This window comes from Martes martes, assembly GCF_963455335.1.
Source record: "Martes martes genome assembly, chromosome: 3".
NCBI lineage: Eukaryota > Metazoa > Chordata > Mammalia > Carnivora > Mustelidae > Martes > Martes martes.
This window is the reverse complement of record NC_137890.1, coordinates 158,253,718-158,273,726: the sequence shown is the minus strand read 5'-3', so window position 1 is coordinate 158,273,726 and position 20,009 is coordinate 158,253,718. Positions and strand designations below refer to the sequence as shown.

The window sequence follows — 20,009 nt, the reverse complement described above, 5'->3', positions numbered from 1 at the left end:
CTACATGTGAGTTTTTCCTTTGTGTTAATTCCTGAAGGTGTACATTTATGGTACATGCATTTTTCTTAGGCATATTACACGAGCACTACTCAACATGTGATGGGTTGAGAGATAGCAGCTTGATCAAAATAGAATCAAGGCTCTCAAGGTTGTGGCATCTAGTTCTATGTTGGGCTCCACGCTGGGTGTGGACCCTGCTTGGGATTCTCTCTCTCCCTCTCCCTCTGCCCAGGTGCCCCCGGGGGGCTCATTTACTTTCTGTCACACACTCTCTCTAAAAAAAAAAAAAAAAAAAAAAAAAAAAACAAGAAAAGAAAAGAAAAAAGAAAAAAAATGGATATCAAGGCATCTCCACTGAGATGGTCTGTGAAGACAGTGTGTTCAGTGTCACAGATAATTTACAAGCTCCTTCCTTTTGCAGACCTGCCACAGACTTGTCAATGGCCCCAGTCTGTGGGCCCTACCTCAAGTAGCAACTGTTCTACCTCAACAGTAAATTGAATAAATTCATGGGGAAAAAAAGACCAATGTCACTGGACCATAGAGGGAAGGGAGAGTGAGAGGAGATAATGCTGAAGAACTGTCACAAAAGCAGAAGAAAAATGAGTGCAGGCAGGAAAAGGAGGAGGAAGAGAAGAGGAGAGTGACCTCAAGAGGCCTCGGAGTGCAGGGGGCAGAAGCAAGCCAAGGGGCTGACCCACAGAGACCAGTCCGGCACCCCTGTCTATCACAGGAAGAGAAAGCTCAGCTCTCTGCAAATAGGAACACCGTCAGGGCCTTGCTTCCCTAAGAGTTTTCACCAAATTTTACAATGAAGGAAGTAGAAGTTGATGTTAGAACTTGACTCATGGGTTCAGTCATTTTCTCTTAAACATTTTGGGTCTTTGTTGGTGCATTCTGTGTTGAAGAATCCATCCCAGTGGAGAAGTTGGTGACTGGGTAGGCAACCCAAGGCATGCACTGGCATTCACCTGGAGTGTCAGGCGTGACACTTTGTTAGAGCAGAGAAGAATGCAGGTGAAAGATACTTACACAGAGGAGGATAAGGATGGGAGGGAAAGAGAAGGAAGATGGGAAGACAAACAATCAGCAGCTGGCCAGGGTGCCATGCAGCCTGATAGACAGTCCCTGCCTCTGGCTCACTTACCCTTTGGAGGAATATTTTTCTGACACCTTCTTGTTGAACTTGAATCAACATCTTTTTTCCTTTTCTTCTCTAAAAAAAAGAAAGAAATTAATGTCATCTATAATTTGAAACAGATTTTTATGCTTTCTGTATCAACTATTTTTTTTAAAGATTTTATTTATTTATTTGTCAGAGAGAGAGAGAGAGAGCGAGCAAGCACAGGCAGACAGAGTGGCAGGCAGAGGCAGAGGGAGAATTAGACTCCCTGCCAAGCAAGGAGCCCGATGTGGGACTCGATCCCAGGACGCTGGGATCACAACCCGAGCCGAAGGCAGCTGCTTAACCAACTGAGCCACCCAGGTGTCCCTCTATATCAACTATTTTAATGTAATTTTTTTTCTGTCTTTCTACCACTTTGGAGAAACAAGATAGATATGAGTCTTGTGAAATGAACATTATGGCACTGATCATGGTAAGATAGCAAGCTCATGTTAATAGATAGGAAGGCTAAAAATATTACAGATGCTGTATATTCATAAATTAATATATATTAATATAATAATCAATGTTTTTAATATAAAATACATATATCCATAATATATATGTATTTAATACAAACAACAGAAGTAGGTAAAGGGTATAACCTTATAAATATAATACAGAAAGGGCTTTTTAAGGAAGAAATATAGGGCATAAAGCCATGGTTCTCAGTGCTAGGTGATTTGGTCCACTGGGGGATATTTGACAATGTTGGGAAATCTTTTTGTTTCTCATGACTGGGAGGAAGATGCTACTGACATTTAATGGCTGGGATATTGCCAGACTTCTCATGATACACAGGACAGCACTCATGATGAAGAATTATTCCACCTGAAATCCCCATCAGTGTCAAGGTTGAGAAACTCTGGCATAAACCATCTTGGGAAGATAAACTGATTTCTCTAAATCAAATTAAAAAACAAGACTCCACAACCAAAAATTTCTCAGGTTAAAAGACAGAAATAAAATAAGAAAAATTGTAATAAGATAACAAAGTGTTCATTTCTGTAATAGATTAAACAAAAAAATGAATCATCCTACACAAAAATGGCCAAATATGAGCAGGTGATCCTCAAAAGAAAAAACGTTAATAGCAAATTTATTTTAAAAAACAGGTATCTTAGAAGAAATAGGCTAGATAATTTTATGGTAAATTGTGAACCTCCCATCTCAGTGGTTGATTACAGGTATCAGCAAATGATAGCCAAATGGCCAAATTGGCTCAACCCCTGTTTTTAGAAATAAAGTTTTGGGGCACCTGGGTGGATTGGTTGGTTAAATGTCTGCCCTGGGCTCAGGTCATGATCCCAAAATCCTAGGATTGAGCTCTGCATAAGGCTCCCGGCTCAGCAGGGAATCTGCTTCTCCCTTTGCCCCTCACCTTGCTCATGCTCTCTCTCTCTCACACACTCTCTCTCTATCTCTCTCTCAAATAAGTAAAATCTAACAAAATAAACATAAAAAATAAAAATAAAGTTTTATTTGCATTTGCTTATATATTTGTCTCTGGCTCCTTTCATTCTACAGTGGCAGTGTCGGGTAGTTGCACTAGAGACTGTATGGCCAGCAAATCTTGAACTATTATCTGGCCCCTTTTAGAAAAAGTTTGCCAAGTGCTGGTTTAGAACAACCCAGTTGTACTTCTTTATCATGTTACTCATTCATCACAAGCTAGTTCCATGTCATTGACATACATTCATCATATGCAGTTCCATGTCATTGACATACATGGATCCTGGGAACAGAGCAACCTCTCTCTAGAACACTGTTGGTCCCATGGCAGAGAAAAAGGTGATACAAAGGTTCTTGAAGCTTTGGCTTTGAAGTGACCCTCACACCTGTCCACATTTCTTTGGCCAAGTCAAGTGACATGGCCACACTGGAGTCCATGGTGCAAGGGTTTATAACCTTCTGAGATATCAGTGAGCAGTAATACAATCTATCACATGCAAGATGCAAAAAGATTCCAAGGAAAACATGGGTGGAATATCATTCTTTGTTTTTAATCTGTCAACACAGAAAAGTCTTATTATTTCTAGTTTTGGTGGAGGTGGAGGAAAAAGAGCATCTGTATGCTGTTAATGGGAGTCTAAAATGGCAACAATATGATCATCAGTCTGTGCTAATTTTAAATATTGATTAAGCCACTTCACTTCTAGAAATAAGCCGTTAAGAAATAATCTTAAGAGTGTGTCCACTTTGAGGATTGGTGCCACTCCTCCCATAGAACAAGCATGAATCTGACAGAAGCCCCCAGCCCCATTGGAGCTGTGGTGACTCTACTAACGGAAATGTAAACAGTAGACACTGGGAAGTGGTCATGTTGAGTCCACGTGGCACAGCTGAGCTGACCTGCTTGTTGGGAGCACTGCACTAACTTCTTTCCACAACCACCCTCAGTCCAGCAGCTCCTTACTGTCTTGTCTGCTCTACTCCCTTCTACCATTTCCTTCACATAATACCCAACACTGTGCCTGCCCCATGAGAGGCCCTCCCACACTGAGCAATCGAATGGCAGATTCAGTCCCCAGCTTACCCTTTGGTCCAGAGGTTTGGACACACTCAGTCCTTGCCTTTGGGGCCCTTGTCATGATCTTTGAGTTCCTGGTTGAATCATCTTTCCTTTCAGTTGCTTGATCCACCGCATGGAGCTTCTCTTGGATTCTGGGCCTAGGTGAGGCTGCGCACGGGATAGTGATTTGTGAATAGTTTAAATTGGGGTCCCCAGTGAGCTGCCTCCTACCCCCTTAGTGACTTCCCCTCTCATACCCCAGTCCTCAACCTTTCAGGAAATCCCTGTACCCTTGTACTTCATTTTTATGTTATTTTCTTATAGTTATTCCTCTTCTTTTTTGTGTGTAGCTTTTTTTCTTTCCCAAACTCACAATACTTCATCTTGTTTCTCTTTCTCCCCGTAAACTCCCCTTTTTGTCTATTAATCACACACACATCAACTAGAATGTAAACTTCATGAGGGCAGTGATATTTGTGATTTGCTCACTGCTGAACCCACAGGACCTGGGACATGTACCTGACACATATCTTACACTCCATTCACCTTTGTTGACTGAATATATAAGGGGAGCATATTTTTGAAAATATTAAACTGATGTATTTTTTATCCTTATGAATCACAATGGCCCAGGGTTCCCTAATTATTAAATCATAAGTATCTGGGAAAGGATAGATACTGGCTGAGATGTCACCGCACAGTAGAGGCTGAGATGTCACTGCTCAGTAGAGGCTGTTTTGGAGACCTCATACTAAATCCTGAAACACAGAACTTGTTGAGAGCCCAAGGGATTCTAAGTTCCAAAAATTACCTTTATAGGCTAACAGTACAAGTTTGGAGGTCTAAATGTGAAGTTTTCCTAGAAGTCATTAGTAAAGAAAATGCAGCATATGACAAAGACTAAGTTTCCTCCAGCTGTGGGAGGTGATGGGGTTGAAATCAGAAGAAAGAGACAAGGGGAAGAAGAGGGCAAGCAAGGAGATCTGAGTCCCCTCCTGGGTCAAACCCGAGACTGAGAGGCCCTAGAAACAAGCAGGAAAATTCGGAGCATGTCCAAAGCAGTGGTGCTTATGTCACGATGCGTGTTGGGAGCCGAGGGGAAATGCCCTCCCAGGGTGCTCACAGAATGGCCCAGAATCCAAGGGAATCCTTACTGATTGGCACACCTTGGATACATAGTTTTGAGTAAAAGAATGAAGGAAAAGGGAAGGAGAAAAGTAGGAGAGAGAGAGAGAGTTCAGGGAGACAAGGACAGCAGAGAGATAAAGCAGAGGAACTAAAAAATACAATTTCACAAATTTTTGTTTCCTAAACTGCAAATAATCCAATTTTCATGCATGGAGTAGACACAAGAAAAACAAGCACGAGTCAATTCAGGCGATTTTGAATGCTCAGTAATTCTAAATCTAACTCCAGTTTGATACTGGGAGTCTGAATCCTGCCTGCCCATTAAGACTTGCTTGGTCTATTCATCCTTGCTCTGAGCCAGACTAGACACAGTCCTAATCTCAAAACTGTCTGACACCTCCTATCCAGTCCCACCCTATTTCTCCTACTGGTAAGAGGAAAGAAGTCTGCTGGAACCAACGTGGTGTCTGGGTTCTCCTTCTTTTGCAAGGGGAGGTCCTTTAACAGGGTGGTCTAGGAGGCAAGGATGGGACTGTCTGTGCTCCAGGGATACCCAGATGGCCATGTGGCTGGAGGAGGTCATGCAGGTCATCCAGGTAAGCCCCTGAACAAGGGAATAGTAGCTTCATTCTTCTTGCTTACTTCTTGGGAGCTTTCTTTCCTCTCTTCTTTTTGAAGATGGAAGATTATATTTTTCTGTCCTCTTTCCTAAAACAGGAAAAAAAAATCACTTATGGCTATAAATATTGATCTTCAAGCTTAAAATATCAATACTTCATAAATAAATTTATGTAAAAATACTCCATTTTATTTGGAAATAAAAAAAAGAATTGAACAAAGAAGTAATAGATATACCAAATTATCAACATTTAAAATATGCCATTTAAAAAATAAATAAAACAAAATATATAATTTTTTTCAAGTTAATAACCAGTTTTTAGAGAGTAGAAGAAAATAGAGAGATTGTTATAAGCCACATATATGAGATTTATTTAGTTAAAACTCAAGGGCAAAAATCATAAAGGTGAAAGATGAATAGATTTGACTGTTTAAAAAATAAAAAATCCCCACACTTTAAAAAACATCCTTATAATATTAAGACAAAAAAATGAGGAAAATTGCAGTATATATAAAATTTGCCCACATAGATAAAATCAAAGATGTGCAGGCTCTAACCAAGTAATCGCACTTAGAAATTAATTCTGAGGAGATCATTGGACATGTGTGCAAAGATACAAACACATTCAAACATGATTTGTATTTTCATATAAAATTAGAGATAGCCTAACTGTCCGTCATATGGGCGATTATTTAAACTAAATTGCTGATTATACAATAATGTGCCTGAAAACTAAAAGAAAGAAAAATAGATAACATTGATATGCAGATATGTGTATTAAATATACAATGAAAAAACTGTTTATAGACCCTATAGTGTGAGGTTCTATGTATATAGAAGAAGATAATGTATGCAGATGTCTAAGGTACAGAAATAAACTAAGGGAAGCAGATATGAAATAGGAGTTTCACTTCGTGATTAGTAACTTCCCGTACAGACTGTGGATTTTATTGAGAACACTGTATCACACAGGCCAGGATAGTCTTATGCTGCAGTACAAATAAAACCACAGTTTGGTGGCTTCATGTTCACAGTGTTATGTCTCAGTCACACAGAGTCCCCTGCGGGACTTGGAGCCTCCTGGCAGCCTTTGTGGTGGGGCTGAGACCCATGCTTCTGGCACCTCCCTCTTCCACACACTTCTGCAATCAGGGGGAGGAGGTGCAGAGTGGCATAGTGCTCTTCTGTGTTTTGACTCAGAAATGACCTTCGCACCAGCTTATTGGCCAGACCTGTGATCACCGCCCTGTCTCCTGCAAAGAGCTGGGAAATGCAGCATCCCGGGCTGGGAAGAGAACTGGAAATAATGGTGAGCACTTAGCATTGCTCACCACCATGGTACATGGAGCAGGGACTGCTGACCATTCGGCTTTCTCTGGTATCACTTTTCTTTGCTCATCAAGTGGTTGGATTTTGAGCTGGATACCTGTCCTTCGAGAATAAAAATGACATTTCCCAGCCTCCTTTGCAGTCAGGTGTAGTCAGGTCACTCATAGTAAAGAAATGGTAACAGATTGTCTAAATGTAACCTGCAGATAGTGTCCTCAATAGAGGGGACGCACCTCCTAGACCTTGCCTCTTTCCTTTGGTGGGAATGTAGACCCGCTGGCTGGACCCAGTGAGGGGATTCCACCCTCTGGGAATGGTGGTACAATAACTAAGGAGTTTGAGATTCTAGCCTACCTCCACATGGGAGTGAGAAATAAGTAAGCTCTCTTATTTCAGCCACTGGTTTTTGAGGATAAGGGTGGTTCTTGTCCCACACAGCAAGCTAATCCCAATGGCGGCTGCATATTGCTTTTATAGTGTGGAAATTTTTCTATGTTAAAAAAAAATAAATCACTATTTTAAAAAGCACAAATAAAATTTTTATGGTCTAGCATGTCTTCCGTAGCCTGGAAGAGTGTTAACAACCCAAAAAAGTAACATTAGATCCACCCTAACAGAGACCAAATAGGTTCTTTACACTTAGGCTTTTCCCCAGGAGATCTTTCCAAAGATGGTTTATTTCCATTATTTTTGGATCTAGAAAGTAATAAGATAAAGTCATTTTAAGGAGGCTTTAAACTTGTGACCACCTCATTTCAGACAATACTGAGTTGGCAAAGAGTTGACAGCATTATTTCGGTCCCTTCCATTATAATGGGGTCTGAAGAAAGTTCTAGGGGACCAAGGCATTTGTCTTATGCCACCATCCTTTATCCATGGGATCTTGGAAAAACGCACTCAACCTTGACATGTCTCAGTCTCATCTGTAAAATTTGAAATCATTATTCAAACTTTTTCAAGGATTGTTGTACAAATAAAATGAAATTATCCATGAGAAAATTTGCAGTATTTCTATATAAGTTAGTGTAATATGGGAGAAACTGTGAAAATGATCATTTGTATTTCAAGGTGGGCAAATTTTACCTATTCTTTCTGACAATAAATACTGGTCATTTGAGAGTTGCATTCTGTGATTTTGTGACACAATGACCACATTGCCAACGCACAGAAGAATGTTCATATTCTTTTCCCCTCTGAGGATAGTGGTAGCAAATGGCCAATGGTATCGGTGGTGAGGGCGCACTCCCCTCACCGTTTGTCAGTGCATGCCCACAGCCGTGTCAGCTGTAACCGCTCAGTTGCTTATAGGACTACATTTGTGTTTATGATGAGCTGGTCTCTTCCCAACTCTCCCAGAAAGGTCAATTGGGCAACGTGGAAATTTGGGTCTTGGGAAAAATTTTGTTCCATGATTTGGGAACTTCCAATAGAGTACCATGAATGTATTTAGAATACATTCAGCCGTAGTGGTACTGCTCCTAGGTAGAAAAAAATTGGTTTGGGGATTGGGGTGGGAAATCATTCTTTTTATGTATAAAGTATATGGAGAGACATATTTATTCCTCCTCAAAATAATTATCTACCTAGCTATCTAAACATAAACGGATATATAATATATTTGCGGTATTAAAATATCATAGGTTGTGTTCATGATTAGGAAAAAATATCTAAGAGGGCTCCTTAGGGCAGTGATAATGGAAAAAGGGTTGAGAAACACTGATTTAGAGTCTAACAGTTCTGATTTGGGCTCCTGGGGACTGCATGCTGAGACTTGCAATCCCTCCTGTTTACCATGTGGGGTGCTTGGTGGTGTGCTGGACGGCTCCTCCTGGAGGCTCTTTTCTTCATTCATTTCTGGTGAGTCATCACTGATTTCTGAAAAAAATAAAAGACATTTCTTTCAGATCTCAGAAAATCCCCTGGAAAGTCCCACAGAAGTCTCCAGAGGTCCCAGGAAAGACCTTTCGAGGTGAAGGCTGGAGTTTCCAGGTCTTGCTTGCGCCTCCATAACCCGTTCTTTCTTTCTTCCTTTCTTTCCTTTTTATAAAAAGATTTTATTTATTTATTTGACAGACAGAAATTACAAGTAGGCAGAGAGGCAGGCAGAGAGTGAGAGGGAAGCAGGCTCCCTGCTGAGCAGAGAGCCTGATGTGGGGCTCAATCCCAGGACCCTGATATCGTGACCTGAGCTGAAGACAGAGGCTTTAACCTACTGAGCCACCCAGGTGCCCCTCCATAACCCTTTCTGAGAATGATTCTACCACTGGGTATGTCTGCCTCTGGGGAGGAGCAGAGCAAGGCTGGGCAGTAGCTTGTCTTCTACCAAGGGAGATGTCCAGTGAGGGGCAGTCATTTGAGCCCCTGGACCAGAAGCTCAAAGTGAAGTTGTGAATCCCTGGGGTATCCCAGAAACCCTTTCAGGAGATCTTTGAGGTCAAAACTGGTCCCATACTAAGATGATCTTTGCCTTTTTGCTATGTTGACAAGTTCTCACGTGGAACAGCAGTCATGGCGGGGAAAGCTGCTGGTACCCTAGGACAAATCAAAGCAGTGTCCCTAAACTGCATACAGTTTTCTCTGCCACAGACCATTCAAAAAAAAAAAATAAAGAAGAAGCCAGTTTCATTTAAGAATGTTCCTGATGAACCAATGAAAATTACTAACTTTATTAAATTTCTACCTTTGAGTATACATTTTTTTTTAAGGATTTTATTTGTTTATTTGAGAGAGACAGTGAGTGGGAGGGAGAGGGAAAGAGAATCAGACTCCTCGCTGAGCACAGAGTCTGATGCAGGGCTGGATCCCACGACTGTAAGATCACAACCTGAGCTGCAACCAAGAGTTGAGAGTCGGATGCTTAGCTGACTGAGCCCTCCAGGTGCCCCTGAGAAGACATCTTTTTAATAGTCTATGTGGAAAACTGGGGAGTTCATCTAAAGTAGTTCGCTACATCTTGAAGCACGAATGTCTCGAGAAAAATACTCGTGTGACTGAGCTGCAAGCTTACTGTCGAATTCAGTGAACCAATATTTTCCAAATGTTCGAGATATTATAAAATCCTGTGTAAGCAGATATACCATTTAAAATGCAAGACAGCACAATGTGTTGTATTGCAACAGAGTATAAAAAGTTAATCAAAAAAATTTAAAATTTTATTTTATTTAAATTCAGTTAATTAACATATAGTGTATTATTCGTTTCAGAAGGGTGTGAGAAGTTAATTGCTGTGGTTTCAGATGCCAATTCACAACTAATCTTTAAGAAACCATCCCTTCTTGACTTTGGGTGCAATATCAAAGGTGAACATACAGAATTATCTCAAGAAACTGTTTAAATACTCCACCCTTTGGAACTACAGATCCTCGTGAAGCTGGATTATCTTCCTGTCCTCCCACCAAAGCAATGTTTCCCAACTGATCGAACACAGAAACAACTGCCAGCTGTCTTGGATTCAGCTAGACATGAAGAGGTTTGTAAAAATGTAAAATGGTGCCAGTCTTCTTACCGGTTTTTGCATTTGGAAAATATATTTGTTTTTCATGAAAATATATCATTTATGTTAATAGGTAGTTGGTATATTACTGTTACATTTAAATGAACTAACACATAAGTATTTCTAAACGATCGGTTTTAATGCCTAATGAAGTACATACAGATAAATATAAACAACAGAAACAGAAGGTCTTTAGGGTCCTCCGTAATTTTGAAGAGTGTAAAGAAGTTTTGGAACCAAAAAGTTTGAGAGCTGCTGCCTTAGCTCACAGCTGAGGTCAGCGGTACTGTGTGGACAGAGCTGTTTCTGCACAAAATGTCCTCAGGTGCAACAGATCTGTGTCCCTCTTGTCACACACGCCTGTCTCTGCACTTCTCCCTCCCTCTGCTGTTACCTTTACACGCCCGCCTAACACTGCCTGTTCCGTGAAAGACCCTCCCACACCGACCATTCAAATGACAGATTCTGGCACTGGCCTTACCCTCCTGTCCAGAGCTTTGGGCAGATTCAGGGCTTGCCTTTTGGACCCTCGGCATGACATTTGACTTCCTGGGTGATTCGTCCTTCCTTTGAGTTGCCTGTTCCACCACTTGGAGCTTCTCTTGGCTTCTGTGCTGAGGTGAGGATCTCCCTGGGCCAAATAGCAATTTGTGAATAATTTTCACCAGGGTGCCCAGGAAAGCACCCCCCCCCCACGTGCCCCCAGCTCCCACAGATTTTGGGATCTCTGTACTCCTGTGTCTTGTTTTTCGCCTGCTATTTCTCTGTAATTACATTTCTTTCTTGGGTGCACCTTTCTTTCTCCCTTAGACTTACCATCTGCTCTCACCCCGTACAACCTGTTGAAATTAACCAGAATCCCAGAGCAGTAGAATTTCTTTCCTGGGCCCTGTTGTATGACACCACATGCGGTGGCCGCATCCGAGTAAAAATGGCCAAGTGGTCTGTTTTGGCGCAGGGGGAGTGTTAAAAAGTACCTCCAGGTTCCTGAGGGCCTAGGTATGGATCAGGAGAAATTCAAGGGTCCTTAGGTGCCTCTGGTGGGGAGAATGCAAAGTATTAAAGAATTGAGGGGCCCCGAGACGGTGTGAGAGTCTGGAACACAGAGGATTTGCAATGCCTGAGGTGGGGCTTGTCAAGTTTAGGGTTCTCTTTCTTATGGTCCTGGATGCCTTCATTTTGCCAAGGACTTCCATTTTTATCTTTGAATCTGATTTTTTATCAAGTGCCAGAGTGGCATATTGTGGGGAAATTAAACACCCTTGATTTCTCAGTGCTTCTGTAAGAAGCCCTAGCCCCCAGAGACATGGAAATACATACAGAATAAAGATAGGAAACGCTTGCTTTCACTTACCTAGACACATTTGCTCTTCACATATCATGAGAATGAGAGCTATAGCTAGTCAATTGCTGTCTGATCTAAAAGGATAATAAAACTTCTCATCTCCTGAGATTGCCCAATGCCTAAAGCAGGGTTAACTTCCTAGGTTAAGTCCCGAAGTTAACTTCCCAAAGTTAAATCCAAAGTGGGGGTGGGGGGAGGAGTCCTCCCTCCATAGGTATTTACACATCAAAAGGGGTGAAGCCCAGGACTTGGAGACAACTTTACTAAAACCTGGAGACACCTGGGCTTTCTCTGCCTCTTAGAAAGAGGCATTTAAATTCTAAAAGTTAAGGGTGAGAACCCAGGCTTGTTTCAATCTTATCTCAAAGCAGCGAAAGGGGTGTTTTTGTTTGTTTGTTTGTTTTGTTTGTTTTTTGTTTTCTTTTCCTTTCAGGAGGGCAAGAGGATGGTTGTCCATGTCCCTTCTGTAAACAGAAAATCCACCATTCTCATTCTCCGTCTCTTGTCTGTGGGATATCATCTGCCCTGAGAAAGATTCCATCAGCTCTCTTCTCGTTGCGTATGGGTCTGCATGTGGGGGGAGGGGGGGTTAGGTGCCGCAATGTTACTCTGGCTGTTGAGCTGGTTGTGAATATTAATAAGGAATTCTCTCCCCTGATTCAGGCACCTGGGTTCCTGCAGTGGTCATATACCTAAAGAATGTGCCAGAGCAAGCGGGGTACCATCTCAGACCTTTCACAGTTTTTGACAAAAAACTTACTGGCTTGGCACAAGGTCATAGACCGCTAACACCAATCTTGAAAAAAATGGAAAATTCTAAAATTTCTCCTCCAATTATTTACATCTTCTCTAAGCAGTGCATGCCACCCTCCACCCGGCCATTCAAGCCAGATACTGAAGAGCAGGCCTCGTTTCCCTCTGCTCCCCAGCTTCCAGTTTATCAAGGCCTTTCAACTCTACCTCCAAGCTGGTCTTGAACTGGCCGTCCTCCCCATCTCCATTGCCAGATCTGAATCCAGAGTTCTATCCACTTGTGTGACATCTGCCCCCCAAATGTGTTGCCCTGCTTCCATTCTTTTTCGTTTCCAGTTCATTCTTTACACAGCCCCAGAACTGTTCTTGTCAAACATAAAATGGGATCATGTCACTTTATTGATGAAATCTCTTCAATGTCTCCTCATTTATTAGAATAAAATTCAACTTCCCACATCTTGACCTGCAAACATGAGGTGTCTGTGGCCCCTGACCTCCTCTTGTTCTCTCATCTTACCTTTTGGGAGGCTTTTTTTCTGGCGTCTCTTTTTTGGAGTTGACCAGATACATCTTTTTCTTTTCTTTCCTAAACAGAAAGGGTACAGATCATCTTTTCATGGCTACAAACATAGACCTGCCAACTTTACGTGTCGATAATTTTCAGCTTTCCCTTTCGGTCTTCACACCATAGTGGTGAGGAGGTACTGGTGACCTTGCTTGTTGCTGCTTCATGGAGTAATGAGGAAGAAGAAATTCTAACACGGCAGAGGAGAGAGCGACACGAAGAGATGTAGACAATGAGTTTAGCTAACTCATTTCTAGCAGTTTGGTTGTGAGATGGAGGAGAGAACTATGGAAGCAGGTGAGGTGAGCTGACGATCAAGAGGAAGCTCTTTTCATGAGCTGTGATAAGCTTGGCAAGTGGTTGAATGCAGATCCTGTGACAGGGAGTTGCTGAATTCTCAGGAAAGAGAAGGGATCATGGACCTCATCAGGGAAGGTGGAAGGATTGCTATAGAGGGAAAGAGGGAACCGGAGAGGAGGGGACAGAGGCAGTTAGAGTTTGCTGGTTGGTAGTAGGAACTGAGGGGATTCCTATCTGAGCCTTTCTATGAAGTAGGAGGAAAAGTAATCTGTTAAGAAAAAAAGAGGTGGTGAGAGGGTCGGCAGTTCAAAGAAAAAGCTCAGGGTTGGAAAGGATCATTGCAAGAAGCGCAATTGTCAGGCAGCATGGGAGGGTCATTTATGCTGGAGTCATGAAGACACAGACCATGTGCTCTGTTCTGCTGTGTGACTCTCCCCAGCAGTGCCTGCCTTCAGACACAATGCGCAGAAAGCCGATAATGGGGTCCCTCCAAGACCTGCCAGAGGATACTAGGAAGGAGAGTCAAGGCAGATTAAGATATCAGCAGGAGGTTACTGAAGTGATGGTTTGTGGGCTCTAACCTTGTATAAAGGGGCATGAAGAGGGCATATGATGAACCAGAAAAGAGAAAGGCCAGTGCACTGGTTATCCAAATGAAGTTGAAGGACAGCTCCAGAGAGAACAAATTGTAAGGAAGAAACCAGGCAGAGATATTAATTTCTTAAAAAGATTTTATTTATTTATTTGAGAGAGAGAGCATGCATATGTGAGCTGGGGGAGGACCAGAGAGAGAGGGACAAGCAGACTCTGTGCTGAGTGTAGAACCCAATACGGACCCTTGATCCCACAACCCTGAGATCATGACCTGAGCCAAAATCAAGAGTTGGAGGCTTAACTGACTAAGCCACCCAGGTGTCTCTCGAATTAATTTTTAAAGATTGGGCAGAGGAGAAGAGCTCAGAGATGGAACAATGGCTGTAGAAGCAGCAGACTTTAAGGATTAGAGGTCAAAAAAGAGAATTCTGAAATTAATTATTGGGAGGTCGAGCCAGGCTTCAATGATGAGAAGGCTGATGGGTTGCCTTTGGGTGCAGGAGCCAAGAATTGGTGCAGGAAGAAGACACTGGAAAAGAGCCGAGGAAGGATCTGAGGGTACTCTTATCCCTGTCTACCTTGAAGGTATCCAGGATGCTGGCAGGACTTTAACTGATAGAAAAACTCTAAGTCAGCTTTTGAGGTGTGCTGAGGAATTGGGGGCAAGTCAAGGATGATAGTGATGACTAGGGAGGGAGTATTTCATTTGAATGGTTAAGCCTCAAAGTAGAGGATGGAGAGGGGTTGGCTGGGGCTGGTGGGTAGCAAGCAGTGGACATCCTCCCTGCCTTCCACCAAGAGTGAGAGCAGACAGTATGTGGCCTTATCTTGAGAGAAAGCAGTGTCCTCTCAGGGGAACCCACTTTCAGTTAGAGAGAGGTGTAACTAACCCTTCAAAAAGTTGTGGGTAAAGGGGTGCCTGAGTGGCTCAGTGGGTTAAAGCCTCTGCCTTCAGCTCAGGTCATGATCTCAGGGTCCTGGGATCGAGCCCCGCATCGGGCTCTCTGCTCAGCAGGGAGCCTGCTTCCTTCTCTCTCTCTGCCTGTCTCTCTGCCTACTTGTGATCTCTCTCTCTCTGTCAAATAAATAAATAACATCTTAAAAAAAAAAAAGAAGTTGTGGATAAAGAAGACCTTGACGATTTCAGAGAAAGTGATTGCAATGGATACATATTTCAACAGCCCTCAGTGCCTCCTGGCTTCCCTACAATCTTCACGAAAACCTTCAAGGAAGACAGAGTGAATGCAGAAACATGTGTACATCATGACTACAATCATATGGCGGGAGCTTCTGACAAAATAGCGGAAAAGCAGAAAGTATCTCCAAATTCGTGCTCATGATGTCTACAGAAGAAAGGCAGCCCTTCCTTACCTTTTTTGTTGGGAGGTATTCTGGATGCCTCCTGGAGCTCTCTGGGGTCATTTGGTTCAGGAGAGTCATCTGTTATCACTAACAAAGGAAAGAGAATTCAGTTCAGAGCTTGGAACAGGCTGAAGGAAAAGTCCTGAGGGAGTTGGTTCAGGAGAGTCATCTGTTATCACTAACAAAGGAAAGAGAATTCAGTTCAGAGCTTGGAACAGGCTGAAGGAAAAGTCCTGAGGGAGCTGAGGGCAGAGCAGGAGGGTGCAGAACACGTCACCATGGGCTGGGGGTCTGCCAGCCCATGGGGCTCCCTGGCTCTACCTTGATGTGATCAATTTGTGGTTAGAGTTGCCTGTGCGGCTATCCCCATGAAGCAGGGAACAATTGTCACACAGAGGAAGGCTCAGTTTGACCTGTTTCAAGAGGCTCCCCTTACTCAGTGGAAGAGAGGAAGAAGGGTTCTCAGCCGCCCTCATGCAGGGAGTGAGGCTTCGAGCTGGGTTAGGGCTGACCTTGAGTTCTGGTGGCTTCAATGTCTTCGCCATAGGAAAAATACACGTTATTGCTTAGAGGTCTGTGAATGGATATTTTTGGACCTTCTCTTTGTCATGATTTCACCTTGAAAAATAGTGAAGGAAGCTAAGAGTCTTGACAGTTGTGTGTACAAGGACCAAGAAAGCAGGAGCTAACTTCTACTTGTAAGCACGTGTTAACAGCAAATAAATACAAAGTTCTACTTTTTTGCTGCACTGAGAAGACAGAAGGGCTGGAAGCCATTATAAATCTCAAGTAAGACTGTCACCTTCTTGTTTGCACGGTGCTATGAGATCAATCTCAGATTTTGGCAAGCAGTCATGAGACATTTTAAATAATTTGTTGCATTTAAAATTATTTTAATCCTATCAACTCTTAAAAATCGAAATGCTATAGAAATGACTGGTTTTAAAGTTAAAACTTCTCCACAGTAGGAGTGGGGACTGGGAAAAGTAACCATCCACACCCGGGCCACACAGCAATTTTGTTTCCTTCACATTTGGATGGAGCAGTTTTGAAATTTACCTTATTGCAATGACCTCAGGGCATGGGTGACTTACACAGCTCTGCTCTGACTCAGTCCCTGTCCTTTCCCCAGGGTTCCTACCACCAGCACTCATGGCAATGAATGCTTGTGCTTAGCAGACCTCCTAGTGATGCTCGTAGCCCAGGCCCAGTGGGTACCAACCGGGCTCCTGCCTCTCATCTTCAGTGACCCCACTCTAGGCTTTCCTTTCCCAGACTTATCTCCCTTGTCCACCCCAGGGTCTCCTGCATATAGGAGCTCCCGAAGGCTGGGAGCACAGCCCAAAGATGGTGGTCTAGAGTGGCAACGAGAGCCCTGTCTCAAGAAGACCTGAACGACCTTGTCTCTCGGTAGACACAGAAAGTAGGGCAAGCTAAAGTTGTCTACATCAAAGTTACCTGGCACGTAGCCAGGTGGGGCATCTCTTGAGCATTTTGTTATCTTTTATCTGGGGGCTCAGAGTGTTACCGGATGCTGAACCGAGGAAGAAGAGGAATTTCAAGTCCTAGGACCAGGAAACAGGGATCAGAGGGAGAGAAACAACACCAATCTACTCCCGCCAGTAAAAACGATGGGGCCAACCCAACACCAAGGCCCAGCAAGGGTGGGATAGAGTGGGAGAGTCAATAATCATTTCCTTTCAACTAGCTGCTTACAATTTTTTTCAACTTTATTATTATTAAATTTTAATTCTAACGTAGTTAACATATAGTTTCAGGTATAGGATACAGTGATTCATTACTTCCTAATTTAATAATTGATTTCTTTCTTTGGGTAGTCTAGAAGATGGACTCTTCTGTTGTCATTGGCTTCATGATTATGTTAATCTTATATGGATGGTGGGTATTAGAGGAATGAAGGAAACATTTGGACCAAATGGGGCCCTTTATGCTCAGTGTTGGAGAATCCATGATACCATTTTCGACAGTGCCTGATAATACATGTAACCATGTATGATAATACATGGTTACATTTCATGAATCAATGTCCTTAATAATGATGGTTGGGAGAGATATGAAACACAATTTTGGAAACTAAATCTTTCAATGTTTTAGCAGATTTTTCAATCAGCAGATCCTTCAATGTTTTATCATCTTTTCTTTTTTTTTTTTTAAGATTTTATTTATATATTTGACAAACAAAGACCACAAGTAGGCAGAGAGACAGGCAGAGAGAGAGGAAGGGAAGCATTCTCCCTGCTGAGCAGAGAGCCCGATGTGGCTCCATCCCAGGGTCCTGGGATCATGACCTGAGCTAAAGGCAGAGGCTTCAACCCACTGAGCCACTCAGGTGCCCCTATCATCTTTTCTAATAATTTCACTAACATTACTCTTAGAGTCCAAACCACATAAAAATGAATATGACTGGAAGACCCATGTAACCAGAAAGTGAGAGACTTAGTGAGGGTCACAGAGAGGGGTATTGTCCAAGTTACGTGTCAGTTTAGAACACTGTTATTAGTTGGACATCATGGCATCAAACTCGTTGTGGAGGTATCCCTGACAAGTAGTCCTGTGCTGAGCTGGGGCATCCGTCCTCTTGTTTCTTTTTCTTTGTCTCTCCCAGTTCTTTTTCTCTGGACTTCTCCTACATGCCTCTGGGTTGGCAGGTGCATGTTTGCCCCTCATATCCACTCTGAATTAAACTAAGTCAGCTCCAAGCAATATTACCTTGAACAGTGTTAGGGGGAGAGCCAAACGTCTCCTGTGGGTCATCTTCATCATTTATTTCAGATGTTAAGTTGTCATTGGGCATTGAAGAGAGGAAGAAAAATCATTACAGGATACAGGGACAGCATATCAGGGAGGAAAGCAAATGGTAAAAACAACCAGGACAGAAGCATCAATGCCCCAGGGCAGAGAGTTGGGTTATTCCAGGGGTGGGAAGCAGGTGTTTGGGCTCTAGGCTTTCCCCAAGCCCCTGACAGGGCCCATAGTCCTTCTTGGAGAAGGCTGTGTGTGGTAGGTGGGCACACGGGATGGACAAGATTACCAAAAGGTGGGACCCTGGGCTTCTAGACACGACCACAGGTACCCTAGGCCGGGGAGGCACAGGTGTCAAAGTCTTTCCCTCACCTGGAATGATCCTTCCTTCCTGGGTGGCTCTGGGGAGAGCCACAGCAGGGTCAGAAGGGCTGGGTGGTTCGCCCATGATCTCAGTGCTGTGCTGTGCTGATGAACTGGATTCAGTGACACTGGACAAAGGGGGCTGGTGGCTCTGGGGCGGGGGCAGCGGCAGCAGCTTCTGGAGGGAACATGCTTCTGCTGGGTTGGCTGGAGCTTCGAGGAGGGTCAGCACAGCTCCGTTCCATCCTCCGTAGGCAATGACAACTGGGATCGGCAAAGGAACACATATCAACGCCCTGGCTACTCAGAATTATTAGGGAGTTTCTTTGTACAGGACTTCCAAAGAAATGGGGGCATGGAGTGATTCATCCTCCCCCAGGTGCGTAGAACCCATTCACGGCCAGCATCTTCTGTTTGTGGCCCCTTTCTATTCTATGTGTTTGATTTGGGCATTAGACCTCTGGTCTAATACCGAAGTCATTTCGCACATAAAGCTGAGTTTCACTTTGAACTCAGAGATTTAATTTTCTTCAGTTTTTCTTTAATTTTGGTTTCAGAATTTAGACAATTTTGTATACTGTTATAATTTTAATACATGCCCCTGTTTTAATAAATAAACACATCATACCTCCCTGTAGCAAATAAGATAAAATGTAAATTCCTTCACATGGTGCATCCTTTCTACTCTGGTTTATGCTCATTTCTGCAGAACAAGCCTCATGATCCCTGCCTCACACCCTATGGTGGGCCACACCAACTTTCCACCCCATCCTCAATACTCTAGGCCCTTGGCTTTCTGTATGTGATTCCTTCAATTGCCAGGTTTCTCTCATGATTCTTCTCCCTCATTTATTTCAGGAGTTAAGTTGTCTCAATCAGTGAACAGAAAAAAGAATTAAGGTAGGATTTTGGAGAGGGGCCTAGAACAAGAGCTTAGAGATGCAGATCCAGAAAGATGCATGAGCTTGGCTAGGTCGGGGGGAGCACTGCAGGGTGTGGTGCCTCTGGCTCTCAGACTGACTTAGCATGGCTTCTGAGAACTCAGTCCTCCTCGTGTCATCCTGATGATGCCAGGAGCGTGGACTCAAGTGCCTGGGTCGACAGGGAGGGGCACTTTTCTCTTTTGCTGCTCCTTTAGCTCAAGGAGTCATTTCTTCTTTGGGGGAGGAACCTCTTGCTGTTAACAGTGGTGAACCCACTAATAAAATGTTACAATCCAGGGTGACCTGCTGGTCCTCTTCCTGTTGTTCTCAGCTAAGTGAACCATGCGCTTTAGGCCTTAAGCCTACAGTGATCATGTCACCTCTTCCTCTTGCCCTGGCCTCCTCCTTCCCATCCTGTCCTTGCTCTTTCTCCTGCTCTTTATCTACCCAGCTTGTTCTTGTTCCCAGTGTGCATCACGTTCTGCTTCCTTCTTCTACCCTTTCTCTGTCTTCAGCTCCCTCTCCTCTCCTCCAGGTTTACACTCGGCTTTCCACCTGTCCTTATTTAGAAGGGGGATTGAAATCTCAGGCCCTGGTGCTAGGAACCCCTAGCAGGACAGCTGGCTCTGCTCTTAGCAGACAAGTAACTTTGGGAAACTTATGCTGAGTTTTAATTTCTTCATTTGTCAGATGGGGATAATAATGGCTTCTTCATATGTCAGTTGGGGATAATAACGGGATAATAATAAAGATGATATGAGGTAATCATATAGAGGGCTTGGGACAATGCCTGGT

At 43.2% G+C, this 20,009-nt stretch overlaps 1 protein-coding gene across 2 annotated transcripts in view; it reads right to left on the bottom strand.

Moving 5' to 3' along the window:
- The window catches only part of SP110 (SP110 nuclear body protein), a 38,830-nt gene that overhangs the window by 13,384 nt on the left and 5,437 nt on the right, over positions 1–20,009 (bottom strand). The window contains exons 4-12 of one of the 2 annotated variants that reach the window (XM_080798042.1): positions 18,301–18,555; positions 17,896–17,940; positions 15,175–15,252; positions 12,862–12,930; positions 10,728–10,877; positions 8,545–8,628; positions 5,448–5,513; positions 3,702–3,845; positions 1,148–1,216 (exon numbers count right to left, since the gene is read on the bottom strand). In XM_080798042.1, the coding sequence (XP_080654168.1) occupies positions 1,148–1,216; positions 3,702–3,845; positions 5,448–5,513; positions 8,545–8,628; positions 10,728–10,877; positions 12,862–12,930; positions 15,175–15,252; positions 17,896–17,940; positions 18,301–18,555 (960 nt within the window). The remainder of the gene's footprint in view (positions 1–1,147; positions 1,217–3,701; positions 3,846–5,447; positions 5,514–8,544; positions 8,629–10,727; positions 10,878–12,861; positions 12,931–15,174; positions 15,253–17,895; positions 17,941–18,300; positions 18,556–20,009) is intronic. The other variant, XM_080798043.1, reaches the window with a different exon arrangement.